This window comes from Trachypithecus francoisi, unplaced genomic scaffold (assembly GCF_009764315.1).
Source record: "Trachypithecus francoisi isolate TF-2019V2 unplaced genomic scaffold, Tfra_2.0 Lachesis_group17, whole genome shotgun sequence".
Lineage (NCBI taxonomy): Eukaryota > Metazoa > Chordata > Mammalia > Primates > Cercopithecidae > Trachypithecus > Trachypithecus francoisi.
The window spans coordinates 844821-863316 of NW_022681462.1; the positions used below are offsets into that span (position 1 = coordinate 844821).

General features: G+C 46.3%; 1 protein-coding gene across 6 annotated transcripts in view; it reads left to right on the forward strand.

Moving 5' to 3' along the window:
* Window positions 1-14233, forward strand: part of NCAPH (non-SMC condensin I complex subunit H) — a 38622-nt gene extending 24389 nt beyond the window's left edge. For 3 of the 6 annotated variants that reach the window (XM_033238854.1, XM_033238856.1, XM_033238858.1), the window contains exons 10-18: window positions 1212-1360; window positions 2450-2556; window positions 3220-3342; window positions 4434-4544; window positions 6157-6339; window positions 7630-7746; window positions 9660-9751; window positions 10127-10202; window positions 13649-14233. In XM_033238854.1, the coding sequence (XP_033094745.1) occupies window positions 1212-1360; window positions 2450-2556; window positions 3220-3342; window positions 4434-4544; window positions 6157-6339; window positions 7630-7746; window positions 9660-9751; window positions 10127-10202; window positions 13649-13720 (1030 nt within the window). In that variant the 3' untranslated portion in view covers window positions 13721-14233. The remainder of the gene's footprint in view (window positions 1-1211; window positions 1361-2449; window positions 2557-3219; window positions 3343-4433; window positions 4545-6156; window positions 6340-7629; window positions 7747-9659; window positions 9752-10126; window positions 10203-13648) is intronic. The other 3 variants (XM_033238855.1, XM_033238859.1, XM_033238857.1) reach the window with 2 other exon arrangements.
* The last annotated feature ends 4263 nt before the right edge of the window (window positions 14234-18496 follow it).

The following is an 18496-nucleotide window of genomic DNA, read 5'->3' on the forward strand; positions in this document are numbered from 1 at the left end:
TATCCATCAGAATGAAGTGAGGATGCTGTTGAAACTGTCTTCCTTCTCCCTCTGGAGTTTACAGCACAGTGCATTTATTACTTAATAACGTGCTAGGTGTCAGATTCTGTTATAGCACTAGGCCATGCAGACTAGAAATGTGATTTTTTTATTGTGTGTTTTAATTAGGTTTTAATTAGACGATAAATACACAAATATAATCTTCTGTTTTTGTTTTTTAAAATTCTGTATATAAAGACAAAATACCCTTTTAAAAGCCTTTTTAGCTTATTCCATATGGCTTATATAAACGGGAATTATATGTATGCTCAGTACAAATACAGAGCCACTCTTCTGAAACTCCTTTGTTACCGTACCTTCAGAGGGCAATACAGCAGCACCAGCGTCCTTTCTGACATGTCAGAGCCCTTTAGGAGAAAGCTTGTACCCTGTGGAAAGAGTGAAAAATGGCTGGGCATGGTGTAATCCTGACACACCTGTAATCCTAGCACTTTGGGAGGCTGAGGCGGGAGGACTGCTTGAAGCTAGGAGTTCAAGACCAACCTGACCAACATAGTGAGACCCCGTGTCCATTTTCTAAAAATGTAGAAAGAGTGAAAAACCCAACCGAAACTGCCACGCTGCACTGACCACTTAAGACACTCTACACACGGCAAAGAATAAAGCTGGATGACCTAACAGATTATAAGGGCGGCCCCCAAAGCATTAGAGGAACTAAATAATTAGACAAACATTCTTTTCACTTTTAATAGGAACTATAGCGGTGTCTTTTGGAGGCCTCATTTACGGAAGGATGGTGAAGAATGAGGGGTTTGTCATCTTGTGTGGCAAGAAGCCTGTGTGTGGAAGGACCCTGAGGCTGGGATTAAGGGAATTGTGTCCAGCTCCTAGCTCTGGCATTTTACTAGCTGTGGATTCTTACACGAAAAGAATTCTGTTTACTTTTGTCATCTTGTCTCTCTAATTAGGTAGACTAGCATTTTATGGTGCACTTTGAAACTTCCAGAGTACTCGTATAGACATGATTATATTATTATAAAATTAAGAGAAGCAAAAGTACTTGAGAAGTAAAAGGAATTATTAATAATGAAGTATTTGTATTGGACTCACTCTTAGAAATGCAGCTCATTTGTGGACATACTTCATATGTAAATGCAGCATTGTAATATATGTAATATACATGTACAAATATGATTTCACGTGTGTTACAGGGAAGAAATGATTTCCCTCGGGGATGGAGACGTCAGGACCATGTGCCCCCTTCTGTCTATGAAACCTGGAGAATATTCTTATTTCAGTCCTCGGACCATGTCAATGTGGGCTGGCCCGGATCACTGGCGCTTTAGGCCTCGACGCAAACGTATGTCATTCTAGGTGGAATTTTAAGAAAAGAAGTAGTGTACGTGACCAGCCAGTCAGCAGTTAGCCAAGGAAGAGAAATGCCACTCACAGCCCTGCTGTGTCTCTGAATAAGTCAAAGAAGCATACAGATGAGCCAGCCTCCTGGTTGGTCAGTTTGCCTGGCCTGGGATGAAGGGACAGTGAAAATGGAAGCCTCTGAGTGAGAAGAGTGCGTAATGGAGTCAGGAGAACGGGGCTCCCAGCCTCACACTGCTCCCTAGTATACACATGAGTTAACTCAGGGGCCGTGGGTGGGCATGACCCCAGGCACTAGAGGGCATACAGGTGCTACTGCGCATGCTGGCATTCTGTAGAACTCTGAAGGGCTGTGCTGACCTTAAGTGTTTTGCAATGTCTCCTTGAAAGAAAGGGATAAGCATCTGTTGTTCTATGTTTTGTTTTGCTTTTGAGACAGGGTCTCACACTGTCACCCAGGCTGAAGTGCAGTGGTAAATCATGGCTCACTGCAGCCTTGACCTCCCAGGCTTAAGCATCTTCCCACCTCAGCCTTCTGAATAGCTGGGACTACAGGGGCATGCCAGCATGCTCAGTTAATTTTTAAATTTTCTGTAGACAGCATCCTACTTTGTTGCCTAGGTCTGGACTCCTGGCCTCAAGCGATCCTCCTGTCTTGGCCTCCCAAAGTGTTGGGATTGCAGGCATGAGCCACTGCACCGGCCAAGCATATGTTTCTGATGTGTTTTCTTTTTTTTTTTTTTTTTTTTTTTTTTTTTTTTTTTTTTGAGACGGAGTCTTGCTCTGTCGCCGGGCTGGAGTGCAGTGGCCGGATCTCAGCTCACTGCAAGCTCCGCCTCCCGGGTTTACGCCATTCTCCTGCCTCAGCCTCCCGCTGATGTGTTTTCTTAGCCAAAACACAAATGATAAGTTTAGGATGAAAAGAGGGTGGTGATTGAGCACTCCTACCGTTGTGATGCTCAGACACGATGCCGCCTTGTGGTTTTGATAAGCCTTGATAAGGCTGTCAGCAGATCTTGTGAAATAAGTAGGCCACAGAAGTGAAGTGCTGACATTTGTGTTCACTCTGCAGAGGATGCTCCCTCCCAATCAGAAAACAGAAAGAAGAGTACAAAGAAAGATTTTGAAATTGACTTTGAAGATGATATTGACTTTGATGTATATTTTAGAAAAACAAAGGTTTGTACTGGATTTATTAGGATTGTACTTTCTTAAATTCTTTTCACACTCGTTTTTCCCTTTCAGATGTGATTTTTTTTTTTTTTTTTGAGATGGAGTCTCGCTCTGTTGCCCAGACTGGAATGCAGTGGCACGATCTTGGCTCACTGCAAGCTCTACCTCCTGGGTTCACGCCATTCTCCTGCCTGAGCCTCCTGAGTAGCTGGGACTACAGGTGCTCGCCACCACGGCCAGCTAATTTTTTGTATTTTTAGTAGAGACGGGGTTTCACAGTGTTAGCCAGGATGGTACCGATCTCCTGACCTTGTGATCCTTCCGCCTCGGCCTCCCAAAGCGCTGGGATTACAGGCGGGAGCCACCGCGCCCGGCCTCAGATGTGATTTTTAAAAATTCCATATAAATTTAATTCTTAGAGCAAACAGGTGGTTTCATTCTTCCTTGTTCCCTAAAGGCACTATTGAGAAATAGTCCTAAACTCAGTGGCAGAAAGAATCAAATTGAGAATAAAAAGAATAATGCTAGCAAAACACTTTTTTACATAGAACTATGAGAGTGATGGTAGACTCATGCTGCCCAAACCCTTCCCAGACTGCTTTAAAAAAGTAAGATGTTTTACCCATTGTTAAAATGCCTAAAACACCTTTTAAAAAATAAAAATTATAGGCTGCCACTATTCTGACCAAGTCCACTTTGGAGAACCAGAATTGGAGAGCTACCACCCTTCCTACAGATTTCCACTACGATGTCGACACTCTGGTCCAGCTTCACCTCAAACCAGGCACCAGGGTAAGCCCATTTCTTGGTTCCTTTAAGCACGCAAAGTCTCAAGTGGCTGATAGTGTGACGGTTAGGCAGTGCCTTTGAGGAAGGGGAGAGTGTGAGGAGGGGTTGTGTTAGCCAAGGGGTGTTGCCAGGAAATCAAATAGATAAGGCAAAGAAAGCTAAAAGGAAAGGCCTGTGTGATGGACACACAGTAAACACTCGGAAATAGTTTACCTGGCAAGAATGCTGGAAACTGAAGCCTCCATTCTGAAATTTAGGGGGCAGTGGGTGTAGTTTTTTGGTGAAGTTTCAACAATTTTTTAGTTATTTCTTGTTTCCTTTGCTTTCTCCATTTATTTATTTATTTATTTAGAGACAGAATTTCGCTCTTGTTGCCCCAGGCTAGAGTGCAATGGTGCAATCTTGTCTCACTGCAACTTCTCCCTCCCGGGTTCAAGCAGTTCTCCTGCCTCAGCCTCCCAAGTAACTGGGGTTACAGGTGCCTGCCACCATGCCCAGTGAATTTTTTGTATTTTTAGTAGGGACAGGGTTTCACCATGTTGGCCAGGCTAGTCTCAAACTTCTGACCTCAGGTGATCCACCTGCCTCAGCCTCCCAAAGTGCTGGGATTATAGGTGTGAGCCACCGCGCCCGACTGATTCCTTTGCTTTCTCGTTGAAGTTGTGGATTTACTCACCAATGGCTTTATACAGTGAGGTTGCCTTACTCATGATCCAAGGTAATGGGTTTTCTATCAAAATTGTTCAAGTGCACCAAGTTGACTTTCAGAAAGCCGGGGGGTAGATTTTCCAACGTTCGTTTTTAGTGAAGGAACTCTTTTTCAAGTAACACTGTGCAGAAGACCTAACCGCCAGTCACACAGAATAGAGCTGCTCTGGTTTATTTGGGACCAGTAGAGACACTGAGCCCTGCTACTCCAGGTTTGCGCTGTGCAGTGGAAAAGTCTGTTAGACTTAGATGACTTGTGAGGGCCCTTCTGACGCTAAAATGGTATAATTCTAGGAGGAGATTGGGCATAGGAATTAAGATTTACTTCTCTAACCTGTTCAGTAGCTTTTAAAAAAATTGCTTTCTGCGTTTATTCTTTCCTTTAGTTACTTAAGATGGCCCAGGGCCGAAGGGCAGAGACTGAGCATTATGAAGAAATTGAAGACTATGATTACAACAACCCTAACGACACCTCCAACTTCTGCCCTGGATTACAGGTGAAGGGGGAAAGGGGCTCTGTCCTCTCTTGTCCTCTCTTCTAAGCCAGGGAGTCATTTTTCTCTGCTTCCCATGTCCCCACTTCATGTGGCGGGAGACTGTTGGAAATTTTGAATCTAATAGAGGTTTTCTGGGTGAAGGGTCTGCCTTCCACCCAGTGCTAGGAGCTGAGCAGAGTCGAGGAAACAGCCTCACCCTTGGCCTGCCTTACCTCACATCCTACATGCAGGAAGCAAATGGCCACACTCGAGTGAATGCGTCCACATGTGAATGAGTGCTTAGCCTCTGCTACAAAGTACTAATATTGGCTGTTGTGAGATTTCAAAGGAATATAAACACTTTGTCCTCTTACGAGCTAGTATTTTGGCCAGGTAGACAAAACGCATAGACATGTGAAGGTGGTGTGATCTGGTGTGGCGAAAAATAAGTCTTCGGGGTGTATCTCCGACGACCAGGTTTCTAGCTCTGAATGTCGTTCTCATATTGCAAGCTTGTTGTGAACTTGTACAAGCCATCCCCGATCTTTAGATCATGGTTTAGACTAAAGAATTTCCATATCCCTTCTCTGAGTCTACTGATGAGATGGCTGATACAGGTAACAGAAACTGGAAAAATAGGCTTCATCTGTGCCCCTGTATGTGGAAAGGGGGAAAAGAACTGGAAAAAAAATTTATTCACCTTATATTCTTACTCGGAAGAGAGTTAGGCTGTTATATTTTAGTGAAAATCCAGACTGACCTTTTGACCAGTGCTTCTCAAACTTTAACTTATATACAGATCACCCAGGGAGCCTATTTAAAGACTGACTTCTGACCTGTGTCCCCCAACCCCACCCCCTGCCCCTAGATACTGATACATTCACTCTGGATGTGATCCCAAAAATGACTTTCTCACTTGTTTCTGGGTGGTACCCCTGCTACTGACCAGATGGCCCCAGGAATCTCCTGTGCTTTCCTTGGGTGATATGTGTAGGTCATGTCTCCGGTATTTGAGGAATGTTTTCTTTTTTTTTTTTTTTTGAGACGGAGTCTTGCTCTGTTGCCCGGGCTGGAGTGTAGTGGTCGGATCTCAGCTCACTGCAAGCTCCACCCCCCGGGTTCCGGCCATTCTCCTGCCTCAGCCTCCCAAGGAGTTGGGACCACAGGTGCCGCCACCACGCCCGGCTAGTTTTTTTGTATTTTTAGTAGAGACGGGGTTTCACCGTGTTAGCCAGGATGGTCTCGATCTCCTGACCTCGTGATCCGCCCGTCTCGGCCTCCCAAAGTGCTGGGATTACAGGCTTGAGCCACCGCGCCTGGCAAGGAATGTTTTCTGTAAAATGAAATCCTAAATCAGTTAGAAGCTGAAGGGGGGACATAGTGGCAATTATGATTATTGAATTCCTTTAACTCCCACTTGAAGGGTCTTAGGTTGATAACAGACACCTCTCTAACAGGGTTTATGTAAAACAGGATGACAACTAGGGGCACCGAGAAGTTCATCGCGGTGTAACTCACTCAGTGAACTATCAGATGGTCTCTTCTTGCTTCCTAAACACGGAGTCTATTTCAAGGGTGTTTCTAAGCTCCTCTGGCAGCTTACACCAAACTCAAAGAGCTGTTTCTTGCCCAGGCTGCTGACAGTGATGATGAAGATTCTGATGACTTATTCGTGGGACCAGTTGGGAACTCTGACCTCTCACCTTCTCCTTGCCATCCACCTAAGACGGCCCAACAGAATGGAGACACTCCGGAAGCCCAAGGATTAGACATCACAACATATGGGGAGTCAAACCTGGTAGCTGAGCCTCAGAAGGTACGGATGAGACAGCAGAGAATTACACTGTTTGCCTGAAGTCTGTGTAACTGCCTCTTACATGAGAGTCATGGCAGTCTGAGCTTGTTTTCTTCTCAATTTTAACCTGTTGCTCCGAGTTTTAAATAGGGTTGTGAGAGTGAGCTGATGTTAATTAGGTTGTGTGGAACTGACCATCTCTGACCATCTCTCCAGAGACCTTGAAAAGACAACTGGGGAGGAACTGGTCACCAAATAAGGCATATGAATGAAGGCTGCAGGCAGAGAATATAAATTTATATGCTAATTCAGCAAGGCTAGCTAGCTGTGTGGCTCTGAAAAGTCTTGGCCAAATTCAGTTTGTATTAAACTATCATGCGTTAAACATTTATTTCTTCCATACCAGCTGGAAGGCTTTATGCTTGCCTTAGTATTTGATTCACTTATCTCTTTTACACTCTGGAATTCCAGTTAGCCTTAATGTAGAGTGCAGTTGATCAAAAAGAAATTAGATTTGATATGAGGGATTCTATTTTAGTGTCCAAAGAGAGCTCTGGGCTGGGCTCGGTGGCTCACGCCTGTAATCCCAGCACTTGGGGAGGCCAAGGCAGATGGATCACCTGAGGTCAAGAGTTTGAGGCTAGGCGCAGTGGCTCACGCCTGTAATCCCAGCACTTGGGGAGGCCAAGGCGGGCGGATCACGAGGTCAGGAGTTCAAGACCAGCCTGGCCAACATGGTGAAACCCCGTCTCTAATAAAAATACAAAAATTAGCTGGGTGTGGTGGCAGGTGCCTGTAATCCCAGCTACTCTGGAGGCTGAGGCAGGAGAATCATTTGAACCCGGGAGGCAGAGGTTGCAGTGAGCCGAGATCGTGCCATTGCACTTCAGCCTGGGCAACAGGGTGAGACTCCATCCCAAAAAAAAAAAAAAAGTTTGAGACCAGCATGGCCAAGATGGTGAAACACCATCTCTACTAAACATACAAAAATTAGTGGGTACCTGTAATCCCAGCTCCTTGGGAGGCTGAGGCTGGAGAATCACTTGAACCCAGGAGGTGGAGGTTGCAGTGAGCTGAGATTGCACCACTGCAATCCAGCCTGGGTGACAAGAGCAAAACTCCATCTCAGAAAAAAACAAAAAACAAAACAAGAAAACCAATAACAACAACAAAAAACAGAGATTTCTGTAGCTCCTTGGTTGAAATTGGATTCCTTCTTTAGTTGAACTCCAGACCTTTGTTTTTACAATGGATTAATGGTAAAAGTTTCTTTATTCTACTTAGTTTTACTCTGTCATATACCTATTTCAGGTAAATAAAATTGAAATTCACTATGCCAAGACTGCCAAAAAGATGGACATGAAGAAGCTGAAGCAGAGCATGTGGAGTCTGCTGACAGCGCTCTCCGGAAAGGAGGCAGATGCAGAGGTCAGATGCTCTGCCTGTTCTGTAGGTGCCCAGCATGCGGGAGGGGAGTGGTTGATGTCTACAGCCGAAGACACCTCGATTTGGGCAATGCCTCCAAGGCAGAAATATTCATTCAAAAATACAGAGAGCTGGGCATGGTGGCTCACACGTGTGATCCCAGCACTTGGGGAGGTTGAAGTGGGAGGATCACTTGAGCCCAGGAGTTTGAGGTCACAGTGAGCTATGATACGATCGTACCACTCCACTCCAGTCTGGGCAACAGAGAGAGATTCTTGAAAAACAAAACAAAAATACAAGGAAGACATCATGCCTCTAAGAGAGAAATGAACCAAGTGTACAAGCAGGCAGATCACACAGACTGTGATACAAATAGCAGACTAGTGTGTAAGGCATGATTCAGCCTTGCTGGTAGTAAAAAAAGACAAGTGAAGCTTGTCAGACAAGTGAATCCTGATGCTACTGTAAAACAACAGCAGGTTTAGTAATTCAGCTGTTTTCCATTAGTGAGGAGGGAAATTTGGAGTTCTTATTCACTGCTGGTACACTTTAAGTTGCTATATGCTATGAAATGTTTAAACCCTTTGATCTAATAATTCTGATTTCAGGAATGTATTCTCAGTAGGAAGATAGTGGAAAAATAATTATTATACTGTCAGATTCTGCTTCTCCTTCAGAACAAGTTGAAACCTTGATTAACTTGGTGCACCTCAATGAAAGGAAGTATCAGTTAATTAGAATGCTTCCCTCTTTCTGACTCCTTCTTCTCAGGTAATATTCTGAGTTTAGACCTTTTGTAGCTGAGAAATGAAAACTGGTAAGTTGATTGAGGGCCGTAAGCTGGATATCAGAGAAAGCTTCAGTCATATTTATAAAGTTTTATCAACTAGAACAGAATGGGATGCAAGTGTGTGTCTTTAAGTGGAAAGTTTGACTTTACTTTTCAATATGAATTTTGTGCTGCCCTTAGCAGTGCAGTCCAGTTGAAGCTACAAGTAATCATGGCTTTGGTTGGCACAGTGGCTTACGCCTGTAATCCCAGCACTTTGGGAGGCCAAGGTGGGTGGATCATGAGGTCAGGCGTTCAAAACCAGCCTGGCCAACATGGTGAAACCCCGTCTCTACTGAAAAAAAAACCAAAAAATCAGCCAGGCATGGTGGTGGGCGCCTGTAATCCCAGCTACTCAGGAGGCTGAGGCAGGAGAATCGCCTGAACCCAGGAGGCGGAGGTTGCAGTGAGCCGAGATCACGCCACTGCACTGTAGTCTGGTGACAGAGCGAGACTCCGTCTGAAAAAACAAAAACAAAAAAATCATGACTTTTTATTACTGTTTTTCTTCTTGTTTGTTTTCAGAGCACCCTAGGACACCTTTGCAGTGTCTCCTTTACCAGGGTGATGCTGACCATTGACATCCATGTTCACCACAATGTCATTAGAGCAGGACTGAGACACTGGTTCCCTTTATAGATCCTTTTTCTTCAAAATAACTAAGAAATTTGTTTTCATTTCATTTAGGTATAGACTTTTTGGTGATACACCTTTATTTCTGTTGCTCTTTTTTTTTTTTTTTTTTTTTGAGACAGAGTCTTGCTCTGTTGCCCAGGCTGGAGGGTAGTGGCGCTGTCTCAGCTCACTGCAAGCTCCGCCTCCCAGGTTCACTCCTGCCTCAGCCTCCTGAGTAGCTGGGACTACAGGCTCCCACCACAACACCCGGCTAATTTTTTTGTGTTTTTAATAGAGACAGGGTTTCACTGTGTTAGCCAGGATGGTCTTGATCTCCTGACCTCGTGATCCACCCGCCTCGGCCTCTCGAAGTGCTGGGATTACAGGCGTGAGCCACTGCGCCCAGCCTTTTGTTGTTCTTTCAAAAGTGCACTAGCCCTAACTGTCCGACCTGTAAATGTGCTTCTGTTAGGCAAACCACAGGGAAGCTGGAAAAGAAGGGGCCCTGGCAGAAGTGGCTGACAAGAAGATGCTTAGCGGGCTCACGAAGGACCTGCAGAGGAGGTGCGGGCTGGCAGGCGTGGGGCTTTGTGGGGGCTCACCTACTCTCCTCTGAGCTGTCCGGGTGGCGGGCCCTCCACACACACACACAGCCTGTTTCCTATGACCCTTGTAGTGGCTGTTCTGTTTTCTCTCTGTGTTGATAGATAAGTTAATACAGACCAACTTTTAAAAAGTTGTTTTTCTGTGCCAGTGGTCAGAGTGTAACAGGAGATATTTTATCTCAGATAAGAAACTAGAAAAATCTGCTTATAAAATGCATCTGAAAGATTTGTCTCTCATTAGTTTAGTCATTGCTTGTGTGACTTATTCATACTTGATGAATGGCCTTTGTTCTAACAGTTGCAGTGACCTAAATACTTGCCCCTTTCTTTCCAGCCTGCCCCCTGTCATGGCTCAGAACCTCTCCATACCTCTGGCTTTTGCCTGTCTCCTACATTTAGCCAATGAAAAGGTAGGTAATTAAGGTAAGCATGGGAGTATTAGAGTATTCCCTGTTTATGTCAAGTCATTTAGCTTTTTATTTGATCTTGCATGGGCTACCATAAGATTTCTTAAATACCGTGACTCATGTGGTACCTTCAACCCAAATGATTAGCCAGGCACCTAGAAGTAACTTAGGAAAAACCCATCAGGTTCGATTAGCAATGAAAATAGCACAGAGGACCCAAATGGTAAGATTTTAGATGACGGAAGTGTGATCGGTAAGTTCCCCAACCTAAGAACACAACGTGCTTTTACTTCACTGGGTGTCAAAGACTTTAAAGGCCAAAGCCTGGTTGTACCAAAGTCAAGACATATGGGAGACCTGGCAGAGGAAAGAGGAGAGAGATGAGGATGGAAAGAAAACAGTTGCAGAAAGAGAAGAGTACGTTTGGGCATCGCTAAACACTTGGTGTCCATTAGGGTCCCCAGCCAGCTGATGACAGCGCAGCCTTTGGCACCTGCAGTAGAGGCTATGGGCTGGGCCACGGCGTGTGCGGCAAGCCCCACCCTGGGGCTGGGGTACCATGGCCATGGTGGGCACCACCACTGTCAGCTCCCCAGGAGGAGGGGTGGGCACTGGTGTGCAGGTACTGTCTGAATGCCAAAGTGCGGTTTTAGTGGGTGATTATGGGAATGGAATGGTAGCAAAAATGGGGTGCTGGTGGAAGCAGCCAGGATTTCCTGTGTGCCAACATGTGACCTCTGGCCTCCTAGTGAAATCAGGAGCAGTGAGGACTGGCTCCATTTTCCAGGTCTCAGTCTGCTTCGGAGAGAGGTTGCCCTGGCCTGTGTGGCACAGCCATCAGCCAATCCCAGTGACCTACCACTGGAAGTCAGAGACCAGTTTTTCTCTTGTCATTACCTTGCTTAGCTCACAACCTCATGAAGAAGAAGAAACTGTCCAGTTAGCAGAAGCTAGTTTTGATTCTGGGTGGGGAACAGGTGCAGAAGAGCCACTGGGCCAGGACCAAGTGCTGTATGTCTCCGACAACTGTACTGACCACTGGGCTCGTAACCACCAGTCTGGGTGTTCAAACCTCAGGCCTAAACAAAAGAGCCCAGTGTAGTTCCCAAGAAGGAACGATTGTACATCAGAGCCCTTGGGAATGGTTTTAACCCAGGAATGCTGAACTTGCATGGCTGCTGTTGGGGGGCAGTAAGACGGTGACCAGTGACTGTGGAGAGAGGACGTGCCCCATTCACAAGCCTGTGAAGGCAGACATGCCCGTGGTTATAGGAGGTGGTAGTTCCTATACCTGACACATCCTAAGGCATCCGATGTCACATGCAAACTATGTGAAGAGAGAATGACTAAGAAAATAAAAAATTAAAAAATATACTATTATCATTGTTCTGACAAATTCATAAGTGGCTCTGCTGAGGATACACCATCTGAGGTGGGTGGTGTGCAGGCCATCCATCTGTCTGACTTGAGAAGTGTCGGGGGAGGCCTGGAATCTCATTTGCACACCATCTTGGTGGAAATAGGTGCTGGTGACTCTCCCACATGGGTGCTGGTCTCCTAGCACACCAGGCTCCTAGGCTGGCCTCCAAAGCTCAGGAACCTTCTGAGTCCAATTTAAGAGTGTTACTGCCTTCGCTCATCAGCCCCAGCCTGAAGGTCAGAGTGCTTCTCTAGGCTGTGTCTCTCCACAGAAACCTGCCTTGAGAGAGGGACTTCATGGCCCTCACTTGTTTCTTAAGGAGTCAGGCCAGGACAACGCTGCTAAGATACATTAGTGACTCTGTGGCTTCGCTGAGGTCGTTTTCACTGAGGCCATGCTGCTCCGACCCCAGCTCTGCACCCCTGCTCTCAGTGGCAGTGCAGCCTCATTCATTTTGCTGTGATCAAGTCTTGTTTTAAGGGTCCCGGAGCTCTTGGGGTTTGAAGAATGACTTGTGAGGCTGAGTGCCGAGGCCATTGCTGGGGCCTGGCTTTGGGTTGTTTGAGAAAATGGGGTTGGAACATTGGCCACAACAGTTACTGTGGTAATCTACAGGGATCTGTGATAACTCGGAGCTTAGAGCCACCAAGAGAAATATTCTCAACACTTCACAGCAGAACTTCACCTCCTCTTGGACTTCTTTCTCTCCTTCTTTCACTCCTGTCTGGAGTCTGTTCCCCCACCACTGTGATAACAATCTCCCCTCACATAGCCAGGCAGTGTGTGGGGCTTAGGAGCCGGTGATGGGCGTGAGGCCCACTGCCTTCATGGCTCTCTACATGCCAGCAGTGTGCGGCCTCCAGAACCTGAGCTGCAGAAACCCTGCGAGGTATGACTTGAGCACTCCGTCTTTAATGGCAAGGAAAGGTGCAAGTGGCTGTTGAGCCCTGGCACATCCCATCTGCCTCCGGTGCAGAGTCAGGGCAGGCTGGTTGTGGTGAAGTTCATCGGGAAAGGCGTCTCACGGCTGCGTAGTCCTGGGGGAAACACTGCCTGGGGTTGGGGAGGAGCTGGGAGGGAGGTAGGGAAAGGCCTGTGCAGAGACTGGCAGGAGGGCACTGCTGTCAGGAACTAATGGAGGGATGGGGCAGTCGGGCAGTTGGGGGTGCCTGGCGGAGGTGTGCATGGACGGGGTTAATACAGTAGTGCCCCTGTTTCCACAATTTCACTCTCCATGGTTTCAGCTACCCACAGTCACCCATGGTCTGAAAATACTAAGTGGAAATCCAGAAATAAAGAGTTCGTAAGTTTTAAGTTGCAATTGTTCTGAGTAGTGTGATGAAATGTCACAGTGTCCCGCTCCATCCTGCCCCAGATCTGAACTGTCCCTGTGTCCACTGGATCCACACTGCAGACACGGCTCTCCCATTAGTCACTTGGCAGCCATCTCAGTTCCCAGGTCAACTGTTGCGGTACTGCAGTGCTTGTGTTCCACTCCCTCTTACTTGACTTAATTTTTCTATTTTATTATTAGTTATTGTTAATCTCTTACTGTGCCTAATTTATAAACTAAACTTGATCATAAGTGTATGTGTATAGGAAAAACGAGGTATGTTTGTGTATACATATACATAAAAATCATGCGTTGTGTTTGATTTGGTACTATATGGGTTCAGGCATCCACCAGGGACCTTGGAACATCCCTCGAGGATGAGGGGGAAACAAATGACTATGTGTATGTGTTGTGGCTCCTGATGACCTCCCATCTGCCTCCATGAGCATCTTTAGGGCAGACAGCTCAGCTCTTAGGCCCTTTATAGGGGGTGGGTTGCAGGAACCAGAGCCAGAGAAGGCTTGCTTTTTGCTTTTTTACCTAAGTCATTTTGTTGTAACAAGGATTGGGAATCAGTTTTTTCATGCAAGTTATACTTGCTATGAAACAGTTTTTCTTATAATCATGGGACAGACTTTCTTCTCGTAGTCACTATCTTGTAACTGTGATTGGAATTGATGATTCTTTTATTCTCAGTATACCAAAGTCCATGCATGTTTTGGTCTTGCCTCAGAATCTAAAGCTGGAAGGAACAGAGGACCTTTCTGACGTTCTTGTGAGGCAAGGAGATTGAGTTCGCTGTGGAGAAGTCAGGAGGCCCATCACTTACTCAGCTGCCGGGACATCCCCAGTCTGGGTGGAAGAAGATGCCATGGGCTTCTACCCAGGCTGTAGCCAACTACCAGCGTGCCTGTTTATTTGTTGCTCTTTCCTTCTCTCCGTCACAGTCTGGCAGCCAGCGCCCGGAAGCTCTGTGCTTGACTGATGAAACCTTACTGCCCTATGGTGACCATCTAGGAGAGGGGAGGGCAGAGCGGGTGAGGGTACTGCTCTGGATTGAGAAAACCTATATCCATTCTTCGTATCAGTATATAGTTCTAGTCTCCTAAGTTGATCTGTTATTTTCCAAACTCTACTCTTGTAGAAAATTTTCCAGTGGGCACTGAATGTTGCCCTTGAAGAACTTCCTAATCCATGTACATGAAATACACCATATGTACACTTATAAATGTATATAGAATGCTCAAAAATAAAATTCTTAATAATATAACTGGCAAAATATTTGAGTGTCCACTAGATGAGTATCAGACCTAGTCCTTACCCTTGAGGGGATGCAGTCCTGGTAGTTACCTGGGATACCCACACGTCAAAATAAGGCAGAAGACGCCTAAGGGCCAAGATGGTTTGCCTCGGAGGAGAATGGAAGAGAACACTGGCTGGACATTGAGATTGCAAGATTGGGTCCTGCTTAAATCCCAGGATTCTGCTGGAGGGAGCCAGTAGTGATTCTTGTCCCTTCTGTACATTGCTTCGTGTAGTGCTCTCAGCATCCCTAGGAGGAACTTACTGTTGTGACTCTCATGTTGCAGAGGAGGAAACAGACACCCAAGGTAGAGTAACTTGCATAAGGGCAGCTGGCTGACTGTCAGGGGTGGGCTGAGCCTGGTAATCTGCCTCCAGAGTCTGCTCTCAGCCACTGTGCTCTGTGCTACCGGGGTGGGTCATACAGGCTCAGCAGTGGGTGGAGAGCAGTACTCAGATTTGTCCATCTCCACAGAATGCAGCACACACAAATGTACAAGTTCTTCCCCTAACCTCAGAGAAATAGGGGAATTAACTCTGCTTGCAATTTGAAACAATATTTTTTTGTTGTTTTTGTTTTTGTTTTTGTTTTTGTTTTTGAGACGGAGTCTGGCTCTGTCGCCCAGGCTGGAGTGCAGTGGCCGGATCTTGGTTCATTGCAAGCTCCGCCTCCCAGGTACACGCCATTCTCCTGCCTCAGCCTCCCGAGTAGCTGGGACTACAGGCGCCGCCATCTCGCCCGGCTAGTTTTTTGTATTTTTAGTAGAGACGGGGTTTCACCGTGTTAGCCAGGATGGTCTCGATCTCCTGACTTCGTGATCCGCCCGTCTCGGCCTCCCAAAGTGCTGGGATTACAGGCGTGAGCCACCGCACCTGGCCTTGAAACAATATTATAGATGTTGATCCAAGTAGTTCTGTTACTGGCTGGTCCTGGATCTCTGCCAGAATATCTGTCATCATTGAGTGGCTAAATAGAGATCTTGGATATAGGCCAGAAGCAGTGAAGTATATAATTAATTGACAATTGCTCTTGATAATAACTTGCTTCTTAGCCAGAAATCACACAAAACAAAAATGATCCCCTCCCCACAGGAATATGCTTTCCAAATTGTGTCCAAAACATTCCCTGCTCTACTGTACTGAGAGGGTTAGAGACTTAGCTGTCACACCATGGAACTCTAAAAGAGCATGCTTTAGAAAGAGCAGTGGTGCTGCAGGTGAGAATCCACACTCTGTCTTGCTGGGTCTGAAGTTTCCATCACTTCCCCAGGCCAGGTCAGTGCTAGGCTTCTTGCTCTGCTATTCCTGAAAGTAGAACTGGCTAAGCCCATTCCTTCCCTCAGTCAGCCCCACTTCTCTACAGTGGGGTCTGGGCGGGGGCTGAATTACCAGTAAAACTAGAAAGACTGGGACCAAGTGCAGTTGTCCACACCTGTCAATCCTAGTGCTTTGAAAGGAAGAGGCAGGAGGATTGCTTGAAGTCAGGAGTTCGAGACCAGCCTGGGAAAACAGACCCCCATCTTTTAAAAAATGTTTAAAAATTAGCCAGGCATGGAGGTGTGTGTCTGTAATCCCAGCTACTCAGAAGGCTGAGGTGGGATAATCACTTGAGCCCAGGAGTTTGAGGCTGCAGTGAGCTATGATCACACTACTGTATTCCAGCCAGGACAACAGAGTGAGAGCCTATCTCAAAAAAAAACTGATGAGTTCAATACCAACTTCTTCAACGAAATCCCCTTCCCTTCCCCTGGCTTCTCCTAAGTTTCCCTCATTACACGGTTGCTGTGGGCTACGTGTGCTGTGGTCTGAATGTTTGTGTCTAAAATTCCTATGCTGAAATCCCCTAATACGTTTGGTATTGAGATGGGGCCTTTGGGAGGTGATTAGGTTATGGGGGCAGATCCCTTGTGAATGGGATTAGTGCTCACTCTTACAAAAGAGGCCTGAGGAAGCTTGTTCACTCCTCTTGCCCTTCTGCCGTGTAAGGATGCCATGAGAAGGCACCACCTGTGGGCAGTGAGCCCCTCACCAGACACCAGACCTGCTGGCACCTTGATCTTGGACTTGTCAGCCTCTAGAACCGTGAACAATAAATCTGTTTATAAATAAGCAGTCTAAGTCTTTTTTTTTTTTGAGACGGAGTCTGGCTTTGTCGCCCAGGCTGGAGTGCAGTGGCCGGATCTCAGCTCACTGCAAGCTCTGCTTCCCGGGTTCCCGCCATTCTCCTGCCTCAGCCTCCCGAGTAGCTGAGACTACAGGCGCCCGCCACCTCGCCTGGCTAGTTTTTTGTTTTTTTTTTTTTTAGTAGAGACGGGGTTTCACCGTGTTAGCCAGGATGGTCTCGATCTCCTGACCTCGTGATCCGCCCGTCTCGGCCTCCCAAAGTGCTGGGATTACAGGCTTGAGCCACCGTGCCCGGCCTAAGTCATTTTGTTATAGCAGCCCAAATTGACTAAGACAGTGGGTATGCAAGATAAGTTTATTTTATATAAAATACTTTGGAAAGTAGGTATTCCAGGACTGGTGTGACGGTTCCATGAAATTATGAGAGACCGGGGATCCTTCCAGCTCATCCTTCTGTTTCAGTGTGGCTGCTGGAATCCAGCCATCACATCCATAGTCGAAGCAGCAGAATGAAGGACTGGGGGGTAAGAGAATTGCTGCCCCCTGTTAAATCGGTTTCCTGGGGGTTGATATGAATATTTGCCACCTCAGGATGCCACAGAGGTCCCCACCAGCAAGAAGGCTCCCACCAGATGTGGACTCAACCTGGGAGTTTGCAGCCTCCATAACTGTAACAAATTCCTTTGTCAATGACCCAGTTTCAGGTATTCTGTTGTAGGTAACAGAAAACAAACTTAATACAAATGGTAATGTGTCCAGCTAAAAATGTGGGTTTTGTTAAGGTTAAAAGAAAATTTGAGGTAGCCAGCAGTATCTGCCTCAGATGCTGAGAAGCCTCCTGAGACAAGAGCACGTACCATGTCCATAACTGAAGTTTTAACATTCTCTGCCAAACAGAACCAGAATTGAAGGGCAGGAGAATTTGCAAGATAGAATTGTGGGGCCCTAAGAGAGAATCCATCCAAAGGAAGAGGGAACCAGGCATTACAAACTGAATTGAACCAGGACAGATGTCTGAAGGGGGTTTGTAGTTCCCAGTAAAGTATGGTACAGCTAGGTGCACTTCCCTGGCTGGACCACCCTATAGTGTAGGATCCCCCTGGGGAGCAAGAGGCTGCAGGTAACGCTTTGGTGCCCTAGCAATTCTGCTGTGGTACAACTATAATGGATCACAGGCAGAGTGGGGTGTTGTTCCCCTTCTTAGCACAGGACACTGGGCCATTTCAACACCACAAGGATTTGCAGCATCTGTGGCAACCAGTTTGGTGTCCTCGAGCAAGGAAAGGAACCGTTGATGGTGGCTGAAGCCAACCTGCTCAGCACTGAGGCAGCAAGCCATCATCTAGGTCTGCGAGCAGCATTCTCAGTTTTGAGGTTCATTTAAAAATGTTTTTGGGGGGAAGTGGGGATCTTTATGGGTACCAAAAGAAAAAAAATGAATAAGACCTACTATTTGATAGCTCAATAGGGTGACAATAGTCAATAATAAAAATCATCTATTTTAAAACAGAATGTAATTGGAAAGAGTAAATGCCTGAGGGGATGGACACACCCCCGTTCTCTGTGATGTGCATGCCTGTGTCAAAACATCTCATGTACCCCTTAAATATATGCACCTACTATGTACCCACAATTTTAAAAATAATAAAATGAAAAAAAATTGTCTTTATTTTGCCTTCCATTTTTTTGAGACAGAGTCTCGCTCTGTCGTCCAGGCTGGAGTGCAGTGGTGCGATCTTGGCTCACTGTAAGCTCCACCTCCCGGGTTCACGCCATTCTCCTGCCTCAGCCTCCCAAGTAGCTGGGCCCACCACCACGCCCGGGTATTTTTTTTTTTTTGTATTTTAGTAGAGACAGCATTTCACCATGTTAGCCAGGATGGTCTCGATCTCCTGACCTCGTGATCTGCCCACCTCAGCCTCCCAAAGTGCTGGGATTACAGGCCGCCTTCATCTTTGAAGAATAGCTTTACTGGATGTAGAATGCTTGGTTGATAGTTTTTTCCTTTGGCGTTTGACTGTCTTCCAGTGTCTTCTGGCTTCCATAGTTTCTGAAGAAAGGTCGGCATAAGCTCTTCCTACTATTCCTTTGTATGTAATTGCTGTTTTTTTTTCCTCA